The sequence below is a fragment of the Periplaneta americana genome, chromosome 12, assembly GCF_040183065.1.
Source record: "Periplaneta americana isolate PAMFEO1 chromosome 12, P.americana_PAMFEO1_priV1, whole genome shotgun sequence".
Taxonomy (NCBI): Eukaryota; Metazoa; Arthropoda; class Insecta; order Blattodea; family Blattidae; genus Periplaneta; species Periplaneta americana.
The window spans coordinates 98,910,469-98,935,257 of NC_091128.1; the positions used below are offsets into that span (position 1 = coordinate 98,910,469).

The 24,789-nt window shown below is 34.6% G+C and overlaps 1 protein-coding gene across 1 annotated transcript; it reads left to right on the top strand.

The window, feature by feature from the left end:
• The first annotated feature begins 5,238 nt into the window (after window positions 1-5,238).
• LOC138710708 (uncharacterized) lies at window positions 5,239-13,797 on the top strand. Its single transcript, XM_069841775.1, has 3 exons — window positions 5,239-5,438; window positions 8,276-8,361; window positions 8,557-13,797. Exons 2-3 carry the CDS (start codon window positions 8,281-8,283, stop codon window positions 10,630-10,632), a joined length of 2,157 nt encoding a protein of 718 aa, XP_069697876.1. The 5' UTR covers window positions 5,239-5,438; window positions 8,276-8,280; the 3' UTR covers window positions 10,633-13,797.
• Window positions 13,798-24,789: the final 10,992 nt, after the last annotated feature.

Genomic DNA, 24,789 nt, shown 5'->3' on the forward strand with positions numbered 1-24,789 from the left:
ATGGGAATTTCTAGAAGTCTGGAGGGAATCTGGGCTTTAGAATTCTGACAGCACTGCGGGAAATTAGGAAATGCTGCCAGTGTTGCCAACATGGTGGACTAAATCTATTTCTTTTTTTCCTCTCTGTCGTTGGGGAAAAATTAATGAACATGGGCAGTGGGGAATCTAATTTTTTTTTCGCGCTCAGATAATTGAAAATTTGTTTTTTTCTTTAAACAACTATACTCAACTTTGTCCTGTGTTAGCATTTCTCTTGTCTGTAGAAAAGCAGAAGCCCTGAATCATACATAACATGTGGAGGCACCACATCATGTTTTAAAAATGGTTTTGGTATGAAGTTTTTCAGTATAAAGATACTTCAAATATGAACTCATTCAAAGAATTAGCAGAATTCGCACTTTCTATGCTCTGTCTTCCTATTCTTAGGGGCCACTGGGGCCGTGCCCCACCAATATTTCATTCCCCAGCAATTTTTTTGTTTTGCATTTAAAATGCGTAAATTTTGTTCAGGACAGTACTGGATTCATAATTTTTTCAGTAAATTTCATAACATGGCGCAATGTGTGTCAGTAAAAAGTCAAAGATTGTATGACACAAAATATTGTGAGCTTGGGCCCACGTCAAAGGGCCCACAACTGGAATCACTTAACGCTCAACTGCCATGGTGCGAGGTATGCAATTTTCGCTATCGACAGAGATTCACGAAGTGTTACCGTCACGAGTATAATGCTTCTTGTTGGGGCCCGAAGAGCCTGGCCCGTCTGCCAGATGGAAGTGGCAGTCGCAGTTATTTGTTGTACTGTGAGTCGCAGTGCCACTGAACAGTGGGTTAATTCTAGAAGTGTCCATGTGAACTTTGAATAATGCATGCGAGCGAAGTGTGAAAACATGAATAAAGTGAATTGCCTATTAAAACATAATTTTCTTTGTTAAAATTAGAAGATAAACTTGAAGTTAAACGACTAGGCACACATCAACCTAATGGCTTTAGTTTTACACAGGTGGATGGTATGAAAAGGAAAACTTTCTTCAACTCATGGTTTACAAAGTAGTTCTGGCTAACTGTAAGTGAAGAAAAACAAAGTTTATTTTGTTTCTGTTGTCTATTGGCGAGGGACTGTGGACGTCGACAGGTTGCAAAGATGTAAAACATTTAAGGGAGTGCATCAAAAAACGAAGAAAGTGCAATACATTTAGAAAATGCTTGTAAGTTTAAACTATTTAAGACAGTAAATATCGCAGCACAAATTGATTCCGCGGTCAAATTTTCAATCCAGAAACACAACGAACAGGCCACAAAAAAAAAAAAAAAAAAAAAAAAAGACACATACATACTAGCAAAAGTAATTGATTCTTTAATACCGTTATTTTGCGGAACTCACGAATTATAACTGAGAGTTCAGAACGAAAATCAGGGCTCTGCAAATTGGAGAAATTTGTTAGACTTGTTGTTTTTACTTGCCAGTCTTTATAATGTATTGAATGAACACTTAAACAGTACTTCTGCTTTTAAATATACTTTATGCATTATACAAAATAAATTATTAGACAGTATCTATGATGTATACATCGAAGATCAGAAACAGAACATTAATTCTACAGATTTCTTTGTTGTTATGCAGGCTGACGAAACAACAGACATAACCTGCAAAAGCCAATTTGTTATTATTTTGAGATACATAAAAGGTTGTAAACCTGTTGGAAAGTTTCTTTCTTTCAAAGAGGTAAACAACTGCACGGCTAACAGTCTGAGCGAGGTTCTAAAACAAAGTCTACAACCTTTCAATTTACAAAATAAACTCATAGCTCAAGGATACGGTGGTGCTGCAGTAATGAGTGGTAGTTTTATTTGTGCTGTGCTGAACTAATTTTACAACCTTTCAATTTAGGAAATAAACTCATAGCTCAAGGATATGGTGGTGCTGCTGCAGTAATGAGTGGTAGTTTTAGTTGTGTTGTGCTGAACTAATTTTACAACCTTTCAATTTAGGAAATAAACTCATAGCTCAAGCATATGATGGTGCTGCAGTAATGAGTGGTAGTTTTAGTTGTGTTGTGCTGAACTATAATTTATAAGCAGAAACAATTAACTAAAATGAAATAAAAAAATCTTTGTGCATTATTTAAGGTATACCGCAAAATTTGTGAAATATCTGGTCTCACCAACAAAAATGATCACGAGACGTCATTCCTATTTAGCCAGATGAATATAATTGAAACCAAAATTAGAAATAGGATGGGGACAAAGGTATCACGGTCAATTTTGACAGTTAAGGCTGCACTGAGACGGTGTGGTAAATGTTGCAATGATTTTCACTTGCCAGAACACATTGTTTAAAAAATCGGAACAATGGAAACATACAGATCAAAAACTGCAGGTGCTTCAACTTTTCAACTACGCTGAAGAAGGAGAAGACGACGATAATGATTATGTAAAATCTCTTCTTTTGTAGTTTGGGTAAGTGTTTAATAATTATTTATAGCATACTATTACTATTTTCCAGGGGCGTATTTTGCGGGCTACCGGCGGTAGCCCAAGGAAGTTACAAAAGAAAAAGTTTATAATATAACATAATGTAATAATTTTGTATTATTAGTTTTACCATAGTAATTAAAATTAAAGTAATTGTTAGATATATTTTGTGTAATAATAGGGTCAGCGGTAGCCCAAAGCCTTTAACCAGTATACGCCCCTGCTATTTTCAAATGAAGAGTCCACTGCAAGAATGATGGATGTCATTTGGAATACATTTTTCAGGAGAAGCAATTGAAAGTTTGAAATGCTTAGTGCTCAAAGCTTAACTGTGATTTTCCGATCATTACTGGACAGTGACTATCAGTGTTAATGCCATATAACTCTCTATGTACATTCTCTATGTCTTAAGCTATGCATTGACAGTCTTGGTTCATTTTCGATAAGAAAGTGACATCCATCATTCTTGCAGCGACTCTTCAAAATGTAATATACTTATCAAATCTAGTGGTTTTATTTAGCGTTTTTTTTAAGCGTTTAGTATATTTCTGCAAACGGAGTTGGTAACTCTGAATGCAGCAGAATTGCAAGTTCTGCTGACAGTGAATGTGGGTAACATAATTATATTTTTAAGTGCTTTTCCTTACATAAGATCAGGAAGACGTTATACCAGGAACATCGTCTACTGTTACTGCATCCCCATAAATATGTCCAGATGATGACGATAGTAAGTTATAGTATATTTATGAATGAGGTTATGTGGGCGCACTTCCGTACAGGGGCAGTGGCATTGGCATTTCATCTAAGGTTAGAGCCCAGTTTAGGTGTATGTGTATCGTGTGAATTGATCGAAAAAAATGTCAAACATGCGTCCTATTCTCAATATTTTCTATTCCCTAATTTTCGAGGAAAAACTCAAAACTGTGGCTATATATCTATGAGTAATCAGCCCATCAGGAGTTCAGTCGTAAATTTAGCAATACCGGAACGTCTGACCGTGGTGGTCAGGGACGTCGCTAGGGGGGGTGCGAAAAGGGTGCGCAAGCACCCCATAAAATATCGGAGCACCCCAAAGGGCAATTTATTTAAAAAAAATACTAGGTGAAGTTATTTTGAAGAACAAAAAACAAATAATTTCTTGGATGTGAAAAAACTACGCCCCTTAATGTATCGTTATGGATATGAATAATAATAATAAAAAACATGTATAGTATGCGAGCAAGTGCATGAGAGACTCGCACCCCATCTGCACTTCCCTTGCCCTGATCCTGGCGACGTCACTGGTGGTGGTAGTTGGGGTGGGTTTATTACTATACCGTACTTGGCGTAATTCGTTATGTTTTACTTTAATAATGTAGCCGTCCACCGTTGTGGCTATGTGGATAGCATGCACGCTTCCCAAACAATTGGTCCGAGGTTCGATTCTTGACGTGTGTAATGGACTGGATGTTTGTTCCTTATCTTGTGATGTCTCTGCGGTGGTCCAGCGTCATGCTCCGATCCCATAACCAGGAAGGTCCGCTTTGTGAGGTGTCTTAACCCTTTGCAGCACAAATTGATTTTTTATGTTTTTCATTTCATGGATCATAACAAAGCTTCGATCAATTTTTTTCAACATTTTAACTCTACACATAATTTCAAAACATAGATGGCACCTCTATGTATACTCAAGAGGTGGTTCCTTGGTGGAATATTTGTGGCATAAAATTTAGAAAGGAAGAAAACGGTGGTTCTTCTGAACAACCACTATGCTGTAAAGGGTTAAGTACAATTTAAAGAATCTCCCTCCCCTACTCGCAATACCCGAATAAGAAAGAAAGAATAATGTAGCCTATGCTCCCCTTCTATACTGAGTAATCATGTATGGAGGAGAGGTGATTATGTGTGCCTCTGAGTAGCCTATTCAATTTAAAAGCCACCTGTACTTTGCAATCATTGTGCTCAAATATGGCAGGCGCTAATACATCACAAAAATCCTAACCTAGGATAGTTGAAAGTTACGGCTAATCTTATATAAAAATGAACATCATATAATTATATGTGTGACGCTGCTTACAAGAAAATTGTGACGGTAATGAATACTGAGGGATTTGGTGTTCCAGATAACAAAACCAAAATAAAAAGCATTGATTCTTCAATCTCCTTACACACCACACATGGAGCTGACATCTGATTCGTATTGTGATTCGCCCCAAATTTTAATTCTGTATCCGTACAAAATTTGCATTGTAGTCTCTATTGTAAGCAATAAAAACACTAGGTCTCTGATTACATTTTTCACCAAGCCACAGCAGGTCTAAAGATTAGTGCTTAAAGTAAAATTTTTATTTTCATAATTCTTCGGTGCTTTAGTCACTTCTTTTTTACAATTTTCAGTTTCTAATAAGCTATTAAAAAGAAAAACTTTAGTTTTCATTTGGTATTATGGGCTTGTGCTTGGGTGGAATATAAGTCATGATACAGTAAAATGATCAATTTGCCGTAAGTCTTATTTACTAACATTTTGCGAGATTAACGGTTTATGTCAACATATGCCTTTACTGTCATCACCATATTCATCCTATTACCAGTAAAACCGATTAAGTCCACTTTTTGTATAAAATAAGTTAAGTACAGTCCCCGACTTGTCTTTCCGTGCTCTGTATTCTAATAAAATCGAATATGTCATAGGTAAAGGTAAAGGTAAAGGTATCCCCGTAACATGCCAACAACTTGGGGGGGCATGGAGGTAGAGCCCCATGCTTTCCATGACCTCGGCACTAGAATGAGGTGGTGTGGTCGGCACCACACTCTGAACTCCTTTTACCCCCGGGAAAGACCCGGAGGCTGAGTGAACCTCGGGGCCGTTCTGAAAGTTTGGCAACGAGAAAAAATCCTGTCACCACCTGGGATCGAACCCCAGACCTTCCAGTCCGTAGCCAACTGCTCTACCAACTGAGCTACCCGGCCGCCGAATATGTTATAGGTAACAAACTAATTACTTTATTTAAAGAATTTATTATGATCTTTCCTGCATTAATAAAGTTTTAATTGCTAATTTTACAAAACATGCATTACTGGACGTAACTGGTTTTACTAGTAATAGGATGATATGTTGTACTGGAGAAATGTTATGTTGACCATTGTTTCTTGTTCACGTTAACACTTGTTTAAAACTTGAAACTGTATTAGTTGAACCATTAAAAGTGTTATAATTTAAACAGGTTATGTACCTTAGATGGGTCCCCGTTTTGACACTGGTGTGGCATCTTCAGTGTTATACGAACTAAGACACTGAAAATAACACCGCACCAGCGGTGAAATGGGGACCCGTCTGTCTAAAGTACATAACCTGTTTAAATCATAACACTTTTAACGATTCAACTAATATAGTTTCAAGTTCTATGTTGACCACTTAAGTTTTTTGTGAAGGCTATACATTGCTCATTTAATTATAAATGTGTTTTAGCAGGAAAAGGATCTGATCCATGCAACTTTGTTGTTGCATTTATTTGAATTTTTTTCGATTTTGTGAAATATTGCATTTTTTTGTGGATTTTATAGCATATTAGTGCTTGTTTCAACCATTGTTACATACTTACTATACGGCACTACATGCCTATGTGAGCCTTGGCTTCCTTCACAATCAGTCCCCATTCTCTTCTATTTCCAATCTTTTCTCTCCATCTCTTCACGTTCATAATTTTCAGATCTTCCATCACATTTTATCCATCCATCATATTCTAGGTCTTCCTCTCTTCTTTGTTGAATGAAATCTTGCTTTAAACACTTTTAGAGATATTCTATTCTCATCCATTCGTTCTAAGTGACCTAGCCATTGCAGCCTCATGATTTTATAAATCTTACTATATCTTCTCCTTTAATAAGTTGGTTGATTTCCTCATTATATCGAATTTTCCACATGCCGTTATCCAAAACAGGTCCATAAATTCTTCTCATTATTTTACGTTCAAATTTCCTTAAATAATCTTGGTCTGATTTTATCAGTGTCCAAGTTTCTGCGCCATATTAACAATTGGCCTTATTAATGTTTTATATATCTGTATTTTATCTGTCCTTGTTAATATTTTACATTTTAGCAATTTCAGATTTGCAAAATATGCTTTATTCCCTGCTTGAATCCGGTCTTTTATTGTGGCACTCATTTTGATTTCACTATCCATTATATTCCCCAGATAGCAGAATTTTGCTACTCAAATACTTCCTGTTCAATTTGCAAATCACATGGTGTTCTTTTTTCTTGTGAGTCTGGTACTATCATATATTTTGTCTTTTCTGTATTAACTCTCAGTCCCATTTTTTCTGCTTTCTTCTTTAATTTACTTTTACCAGTGCGAAAATTGACTTGTACCTCTATTCTATGAAACGAGTAAGGGATTCTGCCCACTTTGCAGCTGCATAGGAGAATGGATGTGCCCAAACCAGTCCAGTGACATTCCACAGCAAGAGAAAAATATGTGTTTTAAAGTTTTACTGCATCTTTTTTTGGGTTACAAACCAGTCCTAGCAAGGGATTAGGGGTCGGTGTCCATGGTAACCATGGCAACCCTATACAGTTCCCAAGTCTCCATATCTACATGCTAGCTGTTGTTATCACCTCATTTTATTTGTCACTTTCTTTAGTGTAGTAAGTGTTGTATAGTGAAGCCATGCCAAAAGGAAAAAAATAGTAACATATAAATTAAAACATTATGTTTCACAGTACGGGGTAAAAGTGTTCAGCACAGATGGTGAAATATTGTATTGCAAAATATGCGACGTCAGAGTTGGAGCTGAAAGAAAGTTTTCTGTGGATCAATCCGTGAATAGAGAGAAGCACAAAAGAGGTCTACAACGAATTCAAGACGAAAAACAAGTAACTTAGTTCAACAAATGTTACTTGGTCAAGCACGTTCTTCGAGTTCTCCTTTTTTTTCGCAGAACTGTGCAAAGCTTTGATTTGTGCTTGATATTCCACTGACGAAAGTGAATAATGTGAAGTTCCATGAGTTCCTAGAAAAATATACTGGAAAAGCTATGCCCAACTGTTCAACACTAAGAAAAAAATTATATGGGGAAATGCAACGAAAACCAATACAGGAGATTAGGGAAAAGGTGAATGAGAAAAGAATTTGCGTATGTATGGACGAAACTACAGATTCACAGGGACACTATGTGGCTAACGTTGTGGTAGGCACAATGAAAGAAAATATTTCAGGTGAAATTTTCTTAATAAATTGTGAACAACTAGAAAAATTGAATTTTTCAACAATTAGTAAACTGTTTGATAGATCTTTGAGTGGAATTCAACATGACAACTTACTACTGTTACTGACCGATGCTGCACCATACATGGTGAAAGCTGCTATCTCTCTGCGAGCTCTTTACTAAAAAATCTTTAGCTTGTTTAGCAATACTGTATTTAAATTATAGAATTTCAACATTGATTACAATATTGGCGAGGTGGAGGGCTCTGGCAAACGTTTGTGATGGGGGGGAGCCCACAATTTCTATGGCCTGTTCTGCTATACATGTAATTTTCTTCTAATGTTTGTTTCTTTTCATTTAGTGAATCCTTTTTCAGTTGTTTGTTGTGCATTTTGTTGTGGGGGATTTAATTTCATTGTGCCTTTTTAGTCTCTACTACAACAACTTAAGTTGGCGGCATTTCAATATAGTGTGTTTTCTGTAATGAATGTTTATTGACTATTATCGTTAAAAATATTTTTCCGCAAATTTACTTGACCTGAATTATTAATAGCAGATTCGTTTGACATGATCTTGTTGGTTTGATGTACCTAAATACTAATCCTTCCTTTCTAGGTGCAATGGATACTACACAACCTAAACGATCCAGTAAGAATAATGTTGAATGCCTTGCAGATGGTCCATCTACCTCGAGTGAACATGTAAGTACAATAATGTTTAATAAAATCTTACTTAACCTATTAACTAAAATGTAGTCTTTAATACGCAATTGGACATTCAAAATGTAGAAGACCGTGAACAAAATGCTATTGGCAAATAGGTCTAATGTGAGCTTAATTAAATTTACAAAATGATTCTATGAAATATATAATTAATTACAAATTTTAATTTTCCAGGGGATAGCTAAAAGACTTAACATTTGCCCTCGGTCAGAATATTTTACATACCTTGTGAGATCTGATGTATTTATCGACAAAACTTTGCTTATAAAAGAATTGTTTATGGAGACAGACGGTGAGGAACCAAAAATGGGGAAAGTTCTCATAACAGCACCTAGAGATTTTGGAAAATCAGTGAACATGGATATGGTAAGGAAGTTTTGTGAAATACAGGTAGATGAAAAAGGGAACCCTAGAACCTGTGTGAAAAGAACTGAAGCTGGAAAATCGATGGAAGATGAAGAAATAACGCCAACAAACAATTTCAAACTATTCAAGAACAATAACTTAAAGATTTATCAATGTCATTGTAAGACGAAGCTCACTGTTGAAAAGTGTCGAAATGATACATGTCAAAGTAGGCAGTTTTTCTATGAACATTGTGGCCAACATCCGGTTATCTTTCTTGACTTTTTCGAAGTGCTATGGGTATGTGATAGCCACCGAGAATTTGTGAAAAATCTCACGTACGTTTTGCGTGAAGCATTTAAAGATCATGGATATTTGAGAGACGAAGCTACTAGTCTTTTATCCAAGAGCAAGAGGCAAAAGTTTGAGTGTTACGTTAATCTCATCAAATGTAAGGATTTAAGTGAAGAGGACGTGCTGTTTGGTTTGGAATTCTTAGCAGAGTCTTTGCACGAACATTTCAACCGAAAAGTAATTATTTTAATAGATGAATTTGATACCCCTATTAAGCGATTAATAAATAAGTCAAAGGAAATCGAACTGGAATACATCCATAGTGTTATTGAATTCATTGCTATCATGGTTTCTAGAGTACTAAATGGAAATAAACATGTGCTGGGTGGTCTACTTAGTGCTTCTTCTGTCGTGGGAACAACCTTGTTATTATATGCAAGCAACATTGAAATTTGCCCATTTCTGGAAAATCATCGATTCTCTGAATACTATGGATTTACAAAAGATGAAGTAGATATGTTGCTTAATAAGCCCCAATTCAAAGGCTTCGATGAATGGGAAATTCTGAATTACTACAGCGGATACCAAGTATATGGGAGTGGCACTAAACTATTTTGTGCTTTTTCCTTTGTACATTATCTTCATGATTGGGATGTGAAAAGATATCAGCATAAGAAAGTTAACGATCATAGTCAAAACAAGATCCAATGCAAGCCAAAAAGGTATTGGAGTGAACGTAGTGACATGTTACGTCTGTGTCAACTATTTGAAAATGAAGCGATTAGAAAAAAATTTAGTACCATTCAGTCACATGGGTCAATTTCAGTAAGGAATGTTGGGTACAGAATAACTCCTCAAGATGTATTACATCTAAACAAGCTGATAAATCAACCTATTTGTTACTATCCTAATAATAATGATGTTGATTTGTCGATTCAGTATCTGAAGGATCATGGTTTCTTTAATGTAATCAGGGAAAATCAGTGGTGGTGTACATTGGAACTACCGATCGGTGAAGTTCGAGATGAAATTACAAAGAGATTTTATAACAGACGTTTCTACAAGAAGAAATACAACTTTACTGAAGAGCAGATTTCTGAATACGGCATTGCTTTAAGTTCCATAGATGGGAATCACGATGAATCATTTCAGATACTCGCAGGTTCCATAGCACAGCTATTTTCTGGAGATGTACAAATACCAAAAAACCATGATGAGTTTAAAGGACCTCTCTTTACGTTTGCAGCATACCAGGTGAGAATATACTCTGAAATATTATTTGAATCTGAAAGGAGATTTGAACTTGGTCTTCTGATATACAGAAAGGATGGCACTGGAGTTATAGTGAGCGTGAAGTGGGGGTCTAAGAATACTGCTCATGATGGTCTGAAACAGATCTTTGATTTTGAGTTGTACAAAGCTTTTGAAAAACATAACATTACAAATCAAAAAATATACCTTGGCTTGCATTCTAATACAGCAGGGATTGTTACTGTTTGTGCTCTTGCAACTGATAAGAACACAATTATTGAGAACTGGGATGATGTGAACATGCAACAGGTGATAGAAAAATGCGGCAAATATAGAAGTCACTACACAGATGTTGGGTGATTGATAAAAAGATGTTATGTGTTACGTGTGTCTGGCACGAGCATGATGATTAGACCCTCCTGTAAGATGTATACTGGTCTTTTGTTTCGAACAACTAATCTTCATAATGCAATAAATTGTATTGAAATGTTGGGAAATTTATGTGTAATTACTTACTTACAAATGGCTTTTAAGGAACCCGTAGGTTCATGGCCGCCCTCACATAAGCCTGCCATTGGTCCCTATCCTGTGCAAATTAATCCAGTCTCTATCATCATATCCCACCTCCATCAAATCCATTTTAATATCATCCTCCCATCTACGTCTCGGTCTCCCCAAAGGTCTTTTTCCCTCTGGTCTTCCAACTAACACTCTATATGCATTTCTGGATTCGCCCATACGTGCTACATGCCCTGTTCATCTCAAACGTCTGGACTTAATGTTCCTAATTATGTCAGGTGAAGAATACAATGTGTGCTGTTCTGCGATGTGTAAGTTTCTCTATTCTTCTGTAACTTTATCCCTCTTAGCCCCAAATATTTTCCTAATAACCTTATTCTCAAACACCCTTAACCTCTGTTCCTCTCTCAAAGTGAGAGTCCAATTTTCAAACCATACAGAACAACTGGTAATATAACTGTTTTATGAATTCTAATTTTCAGATTTTTTGACAGCAGACTAGATGGTAAAAGCTTGTCAACCAAATAATAATAGGCATTTCCTATATTTATTCTGCATTTAATTTCCTACCAAGTGTCATTTGTATTTGTTACTGTTGCTCCAATATATTTGAATTTTTCCACCTCTTCGATGGATAAATCTCCAATTTTTATGTTGCCATTTCGTACAATATTCTGGTCACGAGACATAATCATATACTTTGTCCTTTCAGGGATTTACTTCCAAACTTTACTTACTTGCTCCACGTAAAATTTCTGTGTTTTCCCTAATCGTTTGTGGATTTTCTCCTAACATATTCACGTCATCTGCATAGGCAAGACGCTGATGCAACCCGTTCAATTCCAAACCCTGTCTGTTATCCTGAACTTTCCTAATGGCATATTCTGGAGCGATATCTTAAGAAAACTGAATAAGAGTATGTTGAACTTGAAATTTTGTTGTTATTTATTGTTGTTTAGTCAACTGTCCGAAGACAGGTTTGAACCTCATAAGTGACACCAATAAGGTGTCACTCATGAGACAACTAAGTCAGGGGATAATGGGGTAGGGTGGCCAGTTCCTTTGTATTGCATTTATTTACATCCCATGGTATTCGTACATCACTTCACAGCTAGAATATGAAACATGCCAAACAAACAAACAAAAAAAATCTTAACAGTAATTTAAAGTCTTAATTATAGTCACAGTCTAGTTGAAGTACATACCGAAGAGATTTACACTATAGACTTTAGTACAATACAAAGGTTTAGTTTCAATACTTGACATAAGACATAAATATTCATGAAGCATTATTGGCTGTCATAAATTCAGCTATAGAATAGAAGGTGCGAGAAATTGGATGCTACTTTAATTGGATCCTAAATAACCTTATGTTTTGAGTTTGATTTTTTATATTCGTAGGGAGACTCATTCATTTAATTCATTTAGTGTTCTGCCCAAGGGCAGGTATTTCACTACAAACCCAGCTTTCTCCAATCTTTCCAATTTTCTGCCTTCCTCTTTGTTTCCTCATATGATCAATATATCTTAATATCGTCTATCATCTGATTTCTTCTACCCCGAACTCTTCTCCCGTTCACCATTTCTTCCAGTGCATCCTTCAGTAGGCAGTTTCTTCTCAGCCAGTGACCCAACTAATTTCCTTTTCTCTTTCTGATCAGTTTCAGCATCATTCTTTCTTCACCCACTCTTTCTAACAGAGTTCCATTTCTTATTCTGTCTGTCCACTTCACACGTTCCATTCTTCTCCATATCCACGTTTCAAATGCTTCTATTCGTTTCTCTTCACTTAGTCGTAATGTCCATGTTTCTGCCCCATACAAAGCCACACTTCATACAAAGCACTTCACTAGTCTCTTTCTTAGTTCTTTTTCCAGAGATCCGCAGAAGATGCTCCTTTTTCTCCTTGGCCACTGCTATCTTCCTTTTGACTTCCCATAGGGAGACTATTAAATATTTTTACTGCAATATAATGCACTCCTTTTTGATAGTACAGTAGACTTGCCAATGGATTATGAAAGTCATCTTTTTGACGTGTATTTATGCTATAAACTGTTGAATTAGTTACAAAGTTTTCACGATTACATACGTGGAAGTTTATTCATGAAAAAATATACTGACAAACCATGGGCATTATTTTTAGTTTTTTGAAAATGGTCCTACATGATTCCCTAGATTTGGCACCCACTGTTATTCTAATTACGTAATTCTTTTTGTAGTAGGAGTATACTGTTAAGATCTGAAGAATTTTCCCAGAATATTATTCCGAAACTCATTGAACTAAATGTTGCATTTTCCGTGTATTTATTTTTCCTAAATCCAAACTGTTCTGGGACTAAAATGTATCTTTCTAGATGATGATATAATCTTTTATACACTACTTTTTTAAAGACTTTGAAAAAGACTGGTGGAAGTGATGTAGGTCTGTAATTTTGTGGGGACGTTTTTTCTCCTTTTTTGAAGATAGGAATAACCACGGAATATTTAAATCTCTTGGGGGAATATACCATTGTAGGTACATTGAATAGTTACATAAACAACTTAGTGGCCTAGCTATAATATTGTGAACTCTCTTATAATATTTTGCTTGCTATTTGATCATACCCTAAGGAGTTTTTTTACTTTAGATTTTTAATAATTTCAATTATTTCTTGTTTATTTGTTGGAAATATATGAATATTTGAGAATTTTGTTGAAAAATATTATGTTAAAGAGTCTAAATTGGTAGTAACATTATCTTGGGGGATGTTGAGGTTATCTGTTATTGAAATAAAATATTTGTTAAATATATTTGCAATTTCATTTGGGTCTGACATTTTGTATTGTTAGATATAAGGGTATAGGGTATAGTTTCTTACTTTACTTTTTGATCGTCCACTTTCCCTTTTAATTATGTTCCAAGTTGTTTTGGTTTATTATCAGAGTTTTGTATTATTGTGTTATAGTGTACGTAATTCTTTAGCTTTTTGAATAACTTTCTGTAATATTTTTGAATAAATTTTGTAATGTTATTTGAAGTTTGTATCTTTATTATTTCTGCTCTGTATAGGCCTATATAATCTCTTGGTTTTACATGAGATTTTAATACCTTGTGTAATTCATCTTTCGTTACATATTTTTTGCATTTTTATACTTTACAGGAAAACTGGATTAAAAAGTATGTAGAAATGTTTTATGGAACTCGTTGAATTTACTGTTCATATCACATTGACTATATACTGATTCCCATGTTTCATTTTTAAGATTTGTTTCAAAATTATTTAATGATTCTCTGTCTATATTTCTGAATCTTATATAGTTGGTTTTTTGATGATGTGTTATTATTTATATTTAGGAGTTAAGCATCATGATTCGAAAGACCATTAATTATTGGGGTTGTTTGAGATACACCTATTCTTTCCTTTCCAATAAATATGTTGTCTATTGCAGTAGCTGAATCCCATTGTTTTCCGGTCGGAAAATTTATTGTATAAATTAAATTGAAAGATGCTAGCAATGGATTTAATTTATCATACCTATTGCTTTCTGTTAGATAAACACATTGATGTCTCCACAAATAATGCATTCATGTTTCAGTTTCTTAAATATTCCAGTGTCTTTTCCAGTAAATGAATAAAATTTTCATAGGCTCCAGATGGTGCTCTATATAGACATATTATAATGAAATTATATGTATCATTTTCTAATTGAACAGCACAAATTTCCAAATACCTGTCTTTGCAAAAATGTGAAAGGTCAATATTTTTTAAATTCAGGTCAGATCTGAGAAATGCACTCAACGCCTCCATCCTGCTGTAGTAACTCCTTCCAGTGAGAGAGACAATATTTTCTGTTATTTCATATGGTGTTCGATAATACATAGTACATCAGAATCTAAGGATGCAAGGAGTTCATCAGTCTTATTTCTTACACTTCTTATATTCTGATGGAATGCACTGAATGTTGTTTGCATTACGATTTGGTGATGATGACGATGATGATGATGATTATTATTATTAATAATAATATTATTATTATTATTATTATTATTATTATTATCGCCATTATTGTTATTATTTTGACTTTTTTTATTTACCCTAAAAAAGAACAACTTTACGACAGATTACAAAAGAAATTTTATTGAATAATTTCAAGGCAAAAATTGTTCTGGGGCCAAGTATTTATTACTTATTTACAAATGGCTTTTAAGGAACCCGAAGGTTCATTGCCGCCCTCACATAAGCCCACCAGCGGTCCCTATCCTGTGCAAGATTAATCCAGTCTCTATCATCATACCCCACCTCCCTCAAATCCATTTTAATATTATCCTCCCATCCTCCGGTCTCCCAACTAACACTCTATATGCATTTCTGGATTCGCCCATACATGCTACATGCCCTGCCCATCTCAAACATCTGGATTTTAAGTTCCTAATTATGTTAGGTGAAGAATACAATGCGTGCAGTTCTGTGTTGTGTAACTTTCTCCATTCTCCTGTAACTTCATCCCGCTTAACCCCAAATATTTTCCTAAGCACCTTATTCTCAAACACCCTTAACCTATGTTCCTCTCTCAGAGTGAGAGTCCAAGTTTCACAACCATACAGAAGAACCGGTAATATAACTGTTTTATAAATTCTAACTTTCAGATTTTTGGACAGCAGATTGGATGATAAGAGCTTCTCAACCGAATAATAACACGCATTTCCCATATTTATTCTGCGTTTAATTTCCTCCCGAGTGTCATTTATATTTGTTACTGTTGCTCAAAGATATTTGAATTTTTCCACCTCTTCGAAGGATAAATCTCCAATTTTTATATTTCCATTTCGTACAATATTCTGGTCACGAGACATAACCATATACTTTGTCTTTTCGGGATTCACTTCCAAACCGATCGCTTTACTTCAAGTAAAATTTCCGTGTTTTCCCTAATCGTTTGTGTATTTTCTCCTAACGTATTTACGTCATCTGCATAGACAAGAAGCTGATGTAACCCGTTCAATTCCAAACCCTGCCCGTTATCCTGAACTTTCCTAATGGCATATTCTAGAGCGAAGTTAAAAAGTAAAGGTGATAGTGCATCTCCCTGCTTTAGCCCGCAGTGAATTGGAAAAGCATCAGATAGAAACTGACCTATACGGACTCTGCTGTATGTTTCACTGAGACACATTTTAATTAATCGAACTAGTTTCTTGGGAATACCAAATTCTATCAGGTATCTATTCCAGAATAATTTTTTCCCCTTGAAATTATTCAAGTCTGCTTTACAGGGAACTTTACTTAAAAAACTAGACTTGCATAATATATACGTTACTGTAGATATGTTAACAGAAAACCACAATTTTACACTCACTACAGTATAGGTCTACAGACAAATTACCAAGTATAAATGAATTCAGAACTTAACCAATTCTCCCGAACTACATATCATACAACTGCACTAGCTTTCCACTGCGCGAATGCTGTGCTTCTCTTCCAAGGCTCATCTAGTCTGACCTCATCCAACGTCACAAATGCACAACCTGCCGACTACTGTTGTAGAGTTTGCATACAATTTTCCATTGTGAATTTAAACTCATTTTTCTCAATATTAGATGTATGTCATTTATATCCCTTGTACTCTAGACTCCTCATATAATTACGATAATGTTAATATGCTTTCATCTTGTATATTGGGTACCATACACGACAAAACATTACCGCATACACTGCTCCGTCGATTTAGTAGAATGCGTTTGAGTCTAAAGAAAGCAGAAAATAGTACAATGTGGTCTATTGTGACGAGAATCCAAGCCCCCACATACAGGTAAGGGATTGTGTAACAAATACTTTCAAGTCTGAGTATTTCTGACAAAGTACTAAATACTATCTAACGCCCTGAAAACGGCGCAAATGTTAAGGATAATACTGGAGAGAGTAAGGTAATATTTATTTATAATACAATGTTAAAGTTGATATATACCGTCTATACTTACCTAGTATTATATGATTAATTATCACATAAACGTTTTCGGCACTAATGTGCCATTTTCAAATGTATGAAAAATTGCCTAATTACATGTTCAAATAGGTGCACATGTACTGTGTGAATGAAACATATAATGTGTACCCTGGTGATTTCATGTCACATATAAAACAATCTGTTTGTAGATAACTAATGATTAAAATTTAAAAACACACACTTATTACTAACATTTAAAATTTGTTTTTCTGCTGCAATTATCCATCAGTTTGTGGAATACTGGGGTTGTCTTGACGTATTGTGTGGTCAAATGCAGTTATTGATTTACTTGAAATGTTGTAACCTTACACTAAGATATTCACTGTTAAAATATTAAAATTCTTTATGTTGATTCGTTATTATTGCACCAAGGTTCCCTGTGTTTGTTCACTATCACATGTTGGAGCACTTTACCATAATCGAATGTGGTGCGTAATATAAGTTACATTGATACCTGTTTTTTGTTTTCCTTTGGTTGCTGTGGTTGACTGATAATCGGACGGTGACAACCATGAGTATGTAATAATCCAACCACAGCAACCAAAGGAAAACAAAAAACAGGTATCAATGTAACTTATATTACGCACCACATTCGATTATGGTAAAGTGCTCCAACATGTGATAGTGAACAAACACAGGGAACCTTGGTGCAATAATAACGAATCAACATAAAGAATTTTAATATTTTAATAGTGAATATCTTAGGGTAAGGTTACAACATTTCAAGTAAATCAATAACTGCATTTGACCACACAATACGTCAAGACAACCCCAGTGTTCCACAAACTGATGGATAATTGCAGCAGAAAAACAAATTTTAAATGTTAGTAATAAGTGTGTGTTTTTAAATTTTAATCATTAGTTATCTACAAACAGATTGTTTTATATGTGACATGAAATCACCAGGGTACACATTATATGTTTCATTCACACAGTTCATGTGCACCTATTTGAACATGTAATTAGGCAATTTTTCATACATTTGAAAATGGCATATTAGTGCCGAAAACGTTTATGTTATAAGTAATCATATAATACTAGATAAGTATAGACGGTATATATCAATTTTAACATTGCATTACAACCTGCTTATTGGATAAATCATACAACATGAAATATTTATTTAGTTTTTTTCTTTCTTTATTTAATCCCTTATTTATTTATTAATTAATTTATTTACTCCTTTCTTTCTTTCTTTCTTTCTTTCTTTCTTTATTTCTTTCTTTCTTTCTTTCTTCCTTCCTTCCTTTCTTTATTATTTATTTATTAGTTTATTTGTATACTAGCCGTACCCGTGTGCTCCGCTGCACCTGTTAGAAATAAATATAAAGTAATTACATAATTAAAATAGGACGTTTGATCCAGGGAACATTCGTGTTTGATAGAAGGATAAATCGTTTAATATGTTACTTAATTTAAATTGTATTTAAATAATTAAAATGCGGTCATTTTGGTCCAGAGAGCAATCATTTGGTGCAATGACAATTATTTCTTTAACATGTTTCTTAATTGTTATTACATGCAACCATAGTTTAATGATGATTGACATATCATTTAGTTTTAATGTGTATACTTTATATTATTTGCTATATGTTTCAGAAGTTACTGTAATAACATTGTAGAATTATGTCCATCTAGAGAAACTGCACTTTCCAATGGTGAAATAATAATAATTAAACAATTAATTAGCTTCCGATATTACTTCATACAAACACAGAAACATTCTCTGTAGGCTATGTTTTAGCTTTCGATTGTTGTTGTCCAAGGCCCCTTATAGACGAAGTCATTTGTTTTTATTTCAGTACAGCGCCTTAGATGGCGTTGTTATTGTAATTTTAAAACTCATTTATCTCATTACATATCAGTCCTATCAAAATTTTGTATAGAATAAAACTTATCGGAAATTATGTTTAAAGAAACTTTTGTTATGTAACATTTTTCATGAAAATCAATAATAAGGGAGATATTTCGATTTATTTAATTCAGGCCCCCTTATAACCCCCCCCTTTTAAATAACGTATTTTGAATGCCATATAGCCTAAAATCTAAGGTACAATGAACTTAATTTATATTCCAATTTTCATATAAATCGGTTCAGCCATTATCGCGTGAAAAGGTAACAAATATCCAGACAGACAGACAGACAGACATACATACATACGAACAAAAATTTCAAAAAAGCGATTTTCGGTTTCAGGGTGGTTAATTATACATGTTAACACCAATTATTTTTGGAAAATCGAAAATTACCAGAAAAATTTTGGCTACAGATTTATTATTAGTACCGTATAGATATTTCCATTCATTCATCATTGTATTTTCTTTAAAGGTATAAATAATATATATTCTAGGAAATAAAATTAATTTGTATTAACTTTATATTAGATCCGCTTTTTATATTGAATTAACAACTTACTCCTAAATACCATTCCCGTACGATCGATTTTTACTGTTCATAATACTCCTTGAATTTCTTGTACCTCAGTGGCATTCAATATTTTTTGCTAGCATTACCCCCAAAATATATCACTAAAATATATTATTATTATTATTATTATTATTATTATTATTATTATTATTATTATTATTATTATTTTTATTATTATTATGCAATAGTTACTATTGCAATAATAAGTACGAGTAATAGTAATGATTTACGTAAAATTATATTCAAGCAAGAAAAAGCAAGAATTGATATTGCAAAAAAAACTATAATACAATGCAATAATTATCAACAAGTATAGAATAAAATTAATATGTCAGCATTTTTACATATGTAATCAATGGGGTGCGTACCCCTTGAGACAACCCAGCGTACCCCTGGAGGTACGCGTACCATAGATTGAATACCACTGCTCTACCAAAAGATGATGCTTGCCGATTGCAGGGGACTTGGTCCACGTGTTACATCTAAGTAGGTGAACATTGACTTTCTACTAAATCGACGGAGCAGTGTATTAGTCTCTCAAAATCAGTGACTGAAAATCGGGAGTTCAATCAGTTACTGCCAGCCGCAGTTTATCAAAAAGATGATTATTTATCTGTCGAGATCTACATCTGGATTTTATATGTTTTCATTATACTAAATAGTTACTCACAAACATGCGTTGTAGCGAACAACTTCAATGGAATAGGCAAAGGAACGAAACTTTTGATTTTGCTTTTACACAAGTTATTGAAAATGAAACACCTTTTAATTCCTTATAACTAGTTGTAGAATATGTTGTAAATCAGTAATTTCTCTTTGGAAATCCATTCTAGCTTTTTTTTTTTTTTTTTTTTTACCGAGAAATGATCAACATAAAAATAAATGTCGCGCTCCAGAAGGCTTAAGTCAGGAAATAATATGTGCTCAGAAAATTGATCTCTTAGAAGCACAAGGACATCATAATTTATTATTCAATTTATTAGAAGGTATGTTAGGAAGAGAAATTATGTAGGGAAAGGAGTGTAATTGCTAGAGATGAACAACGAGCGAGAATACAATACTAACAGCGCCCGCAAAGTCGAAAACCCACATGACAGTATTGCCTGTCGTTGATTGCTTGTAAGCAAATTTTTCAAAATATCGGAACTTCGGGAGAGATCAACTCACGAACGTCAATCAGCCTTGAATCGTCACAGTTGTTTATACCTGACTGAACTTTTATCTGTTTTGGCAATTGTTATATAATATGTATAAACAGTCAAGTAGCTTATTTGAAACATCATCTCTATCTTTCAGTGCAGTGATCCGTTCCCCAATATGTATTTAATTACTAGGCCCTTATTAAAAGACTAGGAAATTTTTTTCGTATGTTTGAGATCAAGTATACAATCTCAAGTAAAAAAAACGCTTTATTTAACGCTATTTTTATGTTTCTTAGAAATTCAAATTTATTTGAGATTTTTAAATTTATATAACCATAGGTAATATCTAATAGTAGAACCAGAACATTTTGATAAATGTGATACTGTTTCCTTTTGTTTTTTTTTTGTATCAGTTAAACATCTTTAATGTTATTTATTTCAATTATGTACTGTATGTTATTCAAAGTTACGAAATCTTTCCACGTCGTCGAAATGCTATTTCGAGAATGATGAGCGAGACTCGAAGCGCACAAGAGTTACGAGACGAGACTCGAAAGACAAATGCAACGAACACAGCGAGCGAGAGCGGCAATTAGTTTTGTTCATCTCTAGTAATTGCATAATGTTTTAAGTGTTCGATCAAGAGAACAAGTTTGTTCATGAATGTTTGAATTGACCTAACATTACGACAGTATTTTGCTGGCGACCTTGTAGTACATTTAACTGGTTTAAATGCTAAAAATATCTCATGGAAGACTGATGCTACACACGTACAAAAATAATTATAATTTTTCGTGAATTAATAAATTAATTATAATAACAGCGTAATTGCAAAAACACATCTTGTACTTTCTTATACTTGGCATAAATTGTAATGACATTTTATATTGCGCCGTAATGTTTAAAGTAACATTCTTGAGCAAATTAGGCACTTTATGTTTTTGTCATATTCAGAACAAAAACTCTTACTCCCACTGTTTATGAAATTTTCGCTTGTTAGAGGTAGACGGTTTGGAAAGCGACATTGTAATCCGTCACGTATACCAGCTAATAAGCAAGTTCAAGAGCTTGGGACTGGCATAGAGACACTGCAAGCCTAGCGGTGGTAGGGGCACATTATCTGTGGTAGGGGGTTAAGTCGGTGTCAGAAATACGTTGTAAACAGATTCGCTATGTATCACGATTCACATTTTCGCCACCGCTGGCCTACACAACGACGTTATTTCTTTACACCTCTTCCTTGCTGTTATAATTTAACGCCACTGATATTATTAACTACCGATACTTGAATAGTTCACAATAAAGTTCGTTACACGAGTGTAATAGTTATATCATAACGCAGCGTTTCTCAAACTTTTTTGAAGTGCGGACCACTTTTTTAAATCAGAACAGTTCCGCGGACAATAAACTTATATTTTAAAATGAAATTAATTAATTAAATTATTTTATATTAGTATTAACTAATTAAGGTAATGTTAATAGAAGAAAATTCATTTTTGTTTCTTTAATAATTCAAGGGAATTAGAGTTTGGATAATCTTTAACTTATTAACTTTAATAAATAAATAAATAAATAAATGTTGGTACTTACATTAATGAGATGGATGAGCCTGCCGATTCTTGCACAGTTGTTCTATATTTGGACGTATGCCGGTAAGCTTAAGTCAGAGATCGTCACATACATCGAGTCGATTTCGGTAGCCTACTTTGTTTTTATTAGAGTTAGTGATGAAAACTCGCACACAGGTACATAAAAGCAAACTGAATTGTAATTTCTAAAGCGCCATTGTACAGTTCACTATATTCTCTTTTCACATGTGATGTTGTACAGAAATTAACCATACCTTCCGCTTGGAATTTCATTTTAAGGCCGGTCTCATTCGAGAGTTCAATTAACTGTTCTTTTTCACTCAATGAAAGTTTCTTAGTTTCAATATAGCAATGAAAGTGATGACGAACCCATGAAAATTCGTCATATTTACTTGGAAAATAAGTTTCAAATTGTGACCTCAGAGTTGTATTATTGGTGTACGAGGTACAGTATGTGACCATTTCAATGTATAGACTGGGTGTCAGCAAAACTATTAAGAACGTCATAAATACATGAAAAGGTTCGGTCCTTTTATGAATTTGGGTAGTTCCTGGCTGGGTTATAGGGGCGGCGCCAGATGTATACGGAAAAAATGGCGAGAAACACACGTTCATAGTGTTTTAAATCCCTCTTTTGTTGTTGGGAGTAGAATGGGAAGTCACTAGACGGATAGGGTAATAAATTTCATAAAATGTTAGTACTGAGAGAAAAAGTGAAAGACGATTGCCGTGTGTCATTTCCAAACTCTGAGATTTTCAGCTATAGAGTGTTACGCAATTTGTTTGAATTTTATTTTTTCTCCTGCCTTTTTTTGAAGGACCACAAGGGCAGACCTCGAGGACCACAGGTGGTCCGCGGACCATAGTTTGAGAAACGCTGTGACATAAAGTTTCACATTACAATACGAGATTGTAAAGTTGTCAAATGAGGCTGCAGTATTGCAATATGAAGTTACCATAAGTAGGCCTATATCGTACAACGTTTTATCAACTTTGATAAAAAAAATAATTTTTTGATAAAAGTAGTTGTATTATTTTTATTAGTTTTTAACATGTCTTTTGTGGGGAGGACATTGTATTATTATTGGTTTCTTCCTGCGAGAGGGGATTCGTTTATGTTTGTTTTATTAGTTTTGAACACGATAGGTTTTTTTTTTTTTTTTTTTTTTTTTTGTAAAAGAAGAACAGCAGTACTAGTAGAAATAAACAAACATTATTAAAATGAGTTCAAGCGAGGATTCAGATACTGAAAATGCTGAAAATACTGCAATTGAATGTTTAATACCATCTAAATCCCGCGCAAGATATCAAATGGGATATAAAACAATTTGAAGATTGGTGTTCCAAGAAAAATGTAGAAAGTGTGTGGAAGAAGGTAGTGCTGGCATACTTTAGTGAGTATCATTACCAGGGAGCGAAACTTAGTGCCTGATGGGAGAGAGGCAAGTGGTTTCAGGTTGACTGTGATCTGGAGTCCCTCTTCTGCAGGGCTGGGCACCAAGAACTAATTCTACTCTCTCACGTGGAGCCATATGACTTCTCTTCAACCTCTTTCTTCCCCGCCGAACACCGCGCAGCGTTGATTCCGTGACGGATGAATATTAAGCGTACCTGTTTCGAGTTTGGAATCGCTCCCGGTGCCCAGCCCTGCTCTTCTGTGTACACTAGAAGGCGGGGTGGGTCGTGCCTCGTTGAACTACTGTGCCTTAGTTGTTTGCTGTTTACTTGCTTTGTGTAACTTTTTAGTTGGTTATTTTACGACGCTTTATCAACTGCGACGAGTAATTTACATCATGAGCTGGAGACCACAGAATTTCGTATTAATTTAGAAAAAAAATCGTTATAAAAATGTTATATGTCACGTTTTATCGCTAATTAGTCGTAAGATAATCGCTATAATTTCGTATAGATAGAAAAGCGATTTTACATGAAAAAAAACTCTATATTACGTATTAGGCGTCAAAGTAATGATAAAAAAGGTTTCATTCAACAATTTATTCTTACTTACTGGCTTTTAAGGAACCCGGAGGTTAATTGCCGCCCTCACATAAGCCCGCCATCGGTCCCTATCCTGTGCTAGATTAATCCATTCTCTGTCATCATATCCCACCTCCCTCAAATCCATTTTAATATTATCTTCCCATCTACGTCTCGGCCTCCCTAAAGGTCTTTTTCCCTCCGGCCTCCCAACTAACACTCTATATGCATTTCTGGATTCGCCCATACGTGCTACATGCCGTGCCCATTTCAAACGTCTGGATTTAATGCTCCTAATTATGTCATGTGAAGAATACAATGCGTGCAGTTCTGTGTTGTGTAACTTTCTCCATTCTCCTGTAACTTCATCCCTCTTAGCCCCAAATATTTTCCTAAGCACCTTATTCTCAAACACCCTTAACCTATGTTCCTCTCTCAAGGTGAGAGTCCAAGTTTCACAACCATAAAGAACAACCGGTAATATAACTGTTTTATAAATTCTAACTTTCAGATTTTTTGACAACAGACTGGATGATGAAAGCTTCTCAACTGAATAATAACAGGCATTTCCCATATTTATTCTGTGTTTAATTTCCTCCCGAGTATCATTTATATTTGTTACTGTTGCTCCAAGATATTTGAACATCTCCACCTCTTCAAAAGATAAATTTCCAATTTTTATATTTCCATTTCGTACAATATTCTGGTCACGAGACATAATCATATACTTTGTCTTTTCGGGATTCACTTCCAAACCTATCTCTTTACTTACTTCCAGTAAAATTCCCGTTTTTTCCCTAATCGTTTATGGATTTTCTCCTAACATATTCACGTCATCCGCATAGGCAAGCAGCTGATGTAACCCGTTTAATTCCAAACC

What these genes read in the sequence shown, in the direction of transcription:
- LOC138710708 (XM_069841775.1), top strand. Translation starts at nt 8,281, where the DNA reads ATGGATACTACACAACCTAAACGATCCAGTAAGAATAATGTTGAATGC. An exon ending in CATCTACCTCGAGTGAACAT is followed by an intron (nt 8,362 to 8,556) that starts GTAAGTACAATA and finishes TTAATTTTCCAG; the next exon opens with GGGATAGCTAAAAGACTTAA.